Source organism: Panonychus citri, unplaced genomic scaffold (assembly GCF_014898815.1).
Source record: "Panonychus citri isolate SS breed McGregor unplaced genomic scaffold, ASM1489881v1 Contig00097, whole genome shotgun sequence".
NCBI classification, from domain to species: Eukaryota; Metazoa; Arthropoda; class Arachnida; order Trombidiformes; family Tetranychidae; genus Panonychus; species Panonychus citri.
In genome coordinates, this window is record NW_026515502.1 from 32159 (window position 1) to 39555 (window position 7397).

Below are 7397 nucleotides of genomic sequence, written 5' to 3' on the forward strand. Positions count from 1 at the left end.
AAGAATGTAAATGTTTCAATCATCAGTTGATTAACTAACATCCTCCTGAAGATATTGAAATATTTCATGAGTAACCAAAGTGATTCCCTGGATATTTGCCTGAATATAATTGATTTATCCTAATAAAAGTGAAAACAATAACAATCAGCTAATATTAACTGGATTAACTGATTAATCAAATTAAATGCAAATATTATGTTTGTTTGGTAATAAAATGTAACTATTATCAAAGAATCGTTTCATTCTGATTATTAATCAGAACTTTGGTAAATCCTTTTAGACATGAAATAATTGATATTTGATCAATATACAAGTTCAATGATCATTGAGTCAATAATATCTGACCATTGGTCAAAGTTACAATATAATTGAAAGTGATGATGTATTAACAGAGGGAAAATAAATAAATAATTGAATGGGTGAAGATGGAGCCAAACTATTGAGAGGTTGAAAACAGGATGAAGGAAAGAAAAGAGGGAAACGGAAATGGATTAGATTTGAACAAACCTTTAACACTAACAAGATAATTCAAGTAATTGTAGAGAGAGAGAGAGAGAGAGAGAGAGAGAGAGATGATGATGATGATGAGAAATCTTTTGTAAGATAAAAAAAAGTAATAACAGTAATAATGAAAAAAGAACAGAGGAAAAAACGAATTGCCATCCAAAGGCAATATAAGATTATAACCATTGGAATTGACTATTGCCTTTGAAGAAGAAGAAAATGTTGACCAACAGTAAATTCTGAGAAGAATTTATTTCCTCTGGAGATTTTCATGGTCCATGATGAACCAGGAAAAGATGATAAAGAGAAAAAAAGAGAATGAAGATGAAGAATTTTGAAAGAAGAATAAGAAAGAAAGAGAAATTGAGAGAGAAAGTTAAGAGAACTTCAGATTGTATTAGAACTTTTTTCTTTCGAATTTTTTGAAAGTTATATTTAGTACAGATTTCGATGGGAAATGACATTCGAGAATGTAAAGTGAGAGTAAACAGAAACTTGAAAGGTTTGTGTTATTTTCTGCTAGACAAATGGAAACATTGATTTCTACCCAAATATTTGAATATTTGCTCCCCTGTTTCAAGAGGAGAGAGAAATGAATTACCTTGAAATCTTATGAACTTTTATGAACAATAATCTGGAACGAAACAACAAAACTTTCCCCTTTATCCAATAAATATAAACAAATATGAATAAAAGTCCAGAGAAAATGCTGCGATCACAAAGAGACAAGAAGAAAACATAAACCAATCTTGTTTTTCTCATAAATTCTGAGTCTCATCATAGAAAATCTGAATTGGAACTTTTCTTACTTCATCCCTCCCTCCACTGAATAAAATAGTAGTAATAATTTCAATAGGAAATCTACATTATCATTGATCATGCTTCATCTCAATCTATTCAGATTCAGCATTTATAACAATAACAAATGTAATAACAATTTAGTTTTTACAATAACAATACTCATGATAACGAGTGATGATGAGATATATAAAGTTTCATGGTGACAGATAAAGATTAACCTCAAGAAAAAGGATTATCTTTATGAATTCATTACTTTTCCTTTCATCTTATCTCATTCAAATAATATCTCTACATGAGATTATCCCATGATATCGAAAAGACAGTAATGATTAATTATGTCCCTTTAATTGTCTACTAAATATCTGTAATAGTGAAAATATATCAGCCTAATGATAACTGTTATCATCTTGGTATTAGATGAAATTAGCTTGATTCATGTAATTGTAGTAAAAAAAGGTTAGAATTGTGAAAAATGCTGAAAGAAAAATTCTGAAGAAAATTCTGACAAGAAAAATATTATTTTTTTCTCTCTTCTTATTTCATTCTTAATGATAGCAATTATGATTTCGCTCTGATTACTGGTCTATTATCATTACATTCAACTGTGTATTTGATGGTTTATATGTTGACTCATTATATTCACCATGATATTGGTATCATTATCTTCATGATGATAATGAAGATAATCATCAATGAAAAATGAATTAAACTCCCAAACCATAAAATCTATGATTACTTCCTATGCTTTCCCACTGTTATATTATATGATATATATCTCATGTACCATTATATTGTTATATCAATTTTCAGGGAGCAGCAAAAAAAAATTGTTCACAATTTGATTTTGGTGTTGATGATAATACCATTATTATTATCATAAAGCAATCAAATTGCTTTCAATCAGAAAGTATCAAGTTAAATCAATTAGATATTAGATATTGCGATAATGCCTCATCAGATTGATTATAGTTCCGAAATCTGAAATCATGAAACTGAATCAGGATAAGATCACATTTACATCATCAATGATGGTTATTTTTAAATTCTGATACGATAATAGCTCAGCTGAGTTATAATACCTTTGGGAGTTAAATTGGAGTTGAATTGTTGATAGAAAGTTACGATTTTTTCATAATTTGTAAATTATCAACATGATACAATGAAAAAAAGTTCTGATGGTTAAGAATCAGTCGATTGATGATCGAGTGAGGAAACGATAATGACCATTATATATGGATTATAATCTAATTTATGGTTGTAAATAATTTCAGCTTACAAATATTAATAATTGGATAATTTTGGATGGTTTAGTTTAATTAATTGATCAACAATTTCCAATGATTAAAAGTTATCGTTTATTTTTCATTGATAATATGATATTTTTAACTCCCATTGACATGCTCAGAATCAGAGTAAACTCAGTCTCTCAGTCCCTGTGAATGAAATTGTTGGTTTTGCTTTTACATGTAACATTCATGATTCAGTTTCCATTGAGTTGAGTTGAAATCATTTGTTGAATTTGAACAATACAACAACAAGAACAACACAATTACAACCCTTGGACCAACAAGATACAATGGATAAGATAAAATTATCATGTTTCCATTTAATTTATTTGATATTATGTTTGATTTCAAACGTGAAATTATTTCCAACCAAATCACCTGAGATTTTATCTCCAAATTCAACTGAAAACTTTCAACAATCATCATCATCATCATCATCATTGGCATCATTATCATCATGTCCAAATTCATGTTATTGTGATCAGGATAATCTTTACGTGAGTTGTGTCGGTGATGACCAATGGGATTCAAATTTACCTTTACTGCCCATCACAGTGACCAGATTAGAGATTAAAAATTATAACTTATCATCCTCATCCTCATCATCAAATCTCAACTTGTCCAATTTAAAATCACTCCAAGAAGTTAAATTAAATTCATTAAATTTAATCTCCCTCAGCAATGAAACTTTCAATAATCTTATACACCTTGAAAGGCTTGACCTTAGTAATAATAAACTGACCACTTTGAATGTTGGTGTTTTCAGCTCAGCAACTTCAATCCTTAAATTTGTTGACCTCTCATCAAATAGATTACAATCAATTTATGAAACATTTAATGGTTGTAATTCAATTGAACATCTTAATTTAAGGTCTAATCAATTGACCAACATAACAATCAACACTTTCATTGGATTAGTTAAACTGGTCTATCTTAATCTAGATGGTAATCTTATTACAACAATTGAATTAGGATCATTTCTACAATTAACTCGACTTGGACATTTGATTATCTCAAATAATCCAATATCAATGTCCACTCGTTTCGATTCATTGTCCACTAAATTAAAGTACGTTGATGTTTCCAATATATCATTAACTTCAATTCCTCATGGTATCGATCCTTTCATACGTGATTTAAGATTATCGGGTAATGCAATTAGTAAAATCAGTTCCGGTGACTTCGATAATTACCTTTACTTGAATGTTTTGGTCCTCGATTCTAATGGTTTGTCTATCGTTGAATTGGATTCATTGGGTCGACTTGAATATCTTATTGAACTTTGGGCTAAAGATAATCAACTGACCTCACTGCCCATTGATCTTCCCCCCTCTTTACGTAAAATGTATTTATCTCACAATCAACTGACCACAATCAACTCAACCATTTTCAGTCCATTGGTAAAATTGGAAAGACTTGATTTATCCAACAATTTGATTACTACAATTGAAACTGATTCATTGTCTAATTTAGTTAATTTGGTTCGTCTCAATTTGAGTAACAACAAACTGACCAATCTGGTTAATGTTAAATGGCCAAGTAATTTGAAATGTCTTGATCTCTCTGCTAATCCAATTGTAATCATTGATTTAATCAGTTTAACATCAACACCAAATTTAGAGGAATTAAATTTGTCCAAAATCGTTTCATCATCATCAACATCGTCATCACAATTAACCGAGACTATTAATTGTACTGATGTTCACCTTAATCATCTCAAGAAACTTGATCTTGAACAAAGTTACAATTTAGCTGAACAATTTATGACAATAGTTGATTGTAACATTAACCATAACTATCAGAGAGTTAATTTAATTGCGTCCAATTTAACTGAATTAAATCTCCTTGGAACCGGATTGAAATCATTGGGTAATTTTGTTGGAAACAAAAATTTACTTCAAATTGAACAATTAACATTTGATTCGCAACAATTAGATTGCTCATTAGAAGATAATCAACAATTAAGCTTATGGTTAAAATCGGCAAAGTTAACAATCAAACCTTCAAGTGAAGTAATTAAATGTGAATCTCCTCAACAATTAAAAGGATTACCTTTAATCAAGTTACATGACCATCTTAACATTAAATTAATTAACAACAATCAATTGGCCTTATCTCCAATAACAACATCAAAATCAGCTAATAATGATGATGAAACATCAACAATAATGCCCAAAGGTTTGACTCAGGTAAATTTATCATCTTCATCATCAATGTCATCATCCAGTCATCATTATCTTGATACAAAATTGAATCATTCAAAGGATTATGCCTCAGGCGATTTACATTTAAACCAAACAAATATCAACAATAATGATGATGATGATCATCATCATTTGATAATAGTAAATGGCAACATAAGCATCACCAATGGTAAACATGATAAACCAACATCTTCATCATCATCCTCAGGTCACCAAGTTGTTGTTACATCATTTTCATCCCATGATGATAATCATCATGCTAGTGATTATGGTTCACCTCAAATCCTTTCAAATAATCGTACAGATAAAGTTGATTATCTGCCCTCAGGTGAGATAAAAGTTTCATCTGATAATAACATAAAAACAATGTCCATGAATAATCATGATAACTTATCATCATCATCATCATTAAACCAAAGTAACCAAAATGATAATATTGAAGGTAAACAATCATCATCCCATAAATTACATTCAACAACAATAAAACCTGATAATAAATCAATAATTAATGAAACAATTAACAATCCAAGTCGACTAAGTGAAAATTTCAAGCGTTCAATTATTCAAAAATCTTCATCCTCATCCTCATCTTCATCTGTACCATTAATTTCATTATCAACTTCCTCATCATCTTCCGGTTTACTATTATTACCTTCATCATCCTCATCACTTTCATCTTATCAAACTTTACCATCATTATCAACTGCTTCCTTGTCATCATCATCATCGTCATCATCTCACCTTGCTTCATATGGAATTGTATCTTTCATAATTGGATCATTAATTATAACTACAATGCTTTGTTTCGCAATTTTAACCATGATTAAATCTCGTAAAATTTACACATCAATTGTGAAAGACACTCGAGTGGACAATAGATCTTGGTTACATCGTAGTGTCTCCTACCTCTCTCAAACTGATGAGGTCTCATTCTTAAGTCTAACGGACACAATTGACCTGAGTAATAACGTTAATGGGTCAGGGGGAAGAGGAAGATTAAGTGGATTAAGTGGATTGAGATAAAGATCCAAATATCGAGTTTGATAGCCAATGTTATGGTCAATCACAAAGTAAATGATTTACATCTTGCCATTGAAAATATTTCAACTAATTTGCTAACAATTAAAAGTTCAACTGTTAATAAAATTACAATTTGTATTATATTAAATAAAAAAATAGTAATATTGATAAATATTAATAACTTTCATAAAGATGATTAAAGGTTATTCATTTGCAATAATAAAATAGTGTAATCAATGTAAAATATCAATACCTCTAATGATCAGCAGAAAGTTAATCATTCATCTTGATGAAGGAACAATTTAACTTAATTATCAATGATTAACCACCAGAATCATATTATGTATACAATGTTCATTAAAAAAACTTCCCATTTAATAACATGTTTACAGAATTCAAACTTGATTTCATCTTCCCACCTCTCATCTTATTCATCTTAACAACAATCATCTTGACATGTAAAGCTTTTTTCATCCACCGGTGGGAGAAAAACTCATTTTCATCTAGATCATGTTTCTCTCTCTCTCTCTCTCACCGCCTTCATCTTTTTTATCCTCCATCACTTGTGAATAAATGACTCACTCATGTTGATAATAAGAGTTGATGCTCTAAATGATGAATGAATTTCTATAACTTCCAATTGGATTCTGATGACCAGGCTTGGTGAATTCTAGAACATCTTATAAGCGAATGGTGAAAATTCAATATATTCTTATGTAAATATTGAATCTCTTTCTCATTTAATTATAAATGTAAATTCATCAAAAGACAAGAGTAAAATATTATCAACTAAGCAACAAAAAGTTTCTAATAAAAAAAACGATGATTATATTAGCAATAGTAAACTTTTCATTTCTTTTCTCATCAAGTTAATGGATCATTTCTATTAGATTAACAATCTCAAGGTGATGATAATTCATTAATCGTTAGAAATCAGCATCAGAATCAAATCGTGAAAATCTATCGATAGATTTCACAAACTCACTATTATTCAGTACAAATTGTTGAAGAAACTTTTTGGGTTATGGTCCTTTGACCTCGAAATGTAAAGGGTAAATCAAATGGACTCAGTGAACTTTTAATCTTTCGAGTTTGAAAATGAGAAATTCGTGAATCAAGTTAATCATAATTCATTAGAAATCAGTGTATCAACAGATACTCTATTGTGGCGATAAGTTGAATCACTTTTTTTGTTCATCATTGAATCTCATGAACTCTCCTCATGGAATCAGATTGACCATTTAACAAAGATAACAAAAGATATTAATATTGTTGAATTTCCTGTTGAAAGATGTGAAGTAAAACTATTATATCGGGAAAAAGATGAGGATGAAGATAAGGTTAGAATAGGGTATAGTGGGTGTGGTGGATTGGTGATGTTGGCAAGATGTTAAAGATGAAATGTTTGGAGACAGTGAAAGGATGAGGATGATAACTTGTCTTTTTTTTTCTTTACTGCAGATCAACAACTAACATCGTAAGTGTTTAGCATCAGAACTTTTTTTTTTCTTCCTTGTTGTATCTTCATTGATGAAGATGCTGATGACGAGGAGAATCATCATCATCAGTGTAGCGTATGTTG

The 7397-nt window shown here is 29.7% G+C and overlaps 1 protein-coding gene across 1 annotated transcript; it reads left to right on the top strand.

Annotated features, from left to right (window-relative positions):
• The first annotated feature begins 2764 nt into the window (after positions 1 to 2764).
• On the top strand, positions 2765 to 6653 carry LOC128388329 (serine-rich adhesin for platelets-like). Its single transcript, XM_053347717.1, has one exon. It carries the CDS (start codon positions 2882 to 2884, stop codon positions 5816 to 5818), a length of 2937 nt encoding a protein of 978 aa, XP_053203692.1. The 5' UTR covers positions 2765 to 2881; the 3' UTR covers positions 5819 to 6653.
• Positions 6654 to 7397: the final 744 nt, after the last annotated feature.

Bases quoted from the DNA above. Each gene is read 5' to 3' on its own strand.
- LOC128388329 (XM_053347717.1), top strand. From the start codon at position 2,882: ATGGATAAGATAAAATTATCATGTTTCCATTTAATTTATTTGATATTA.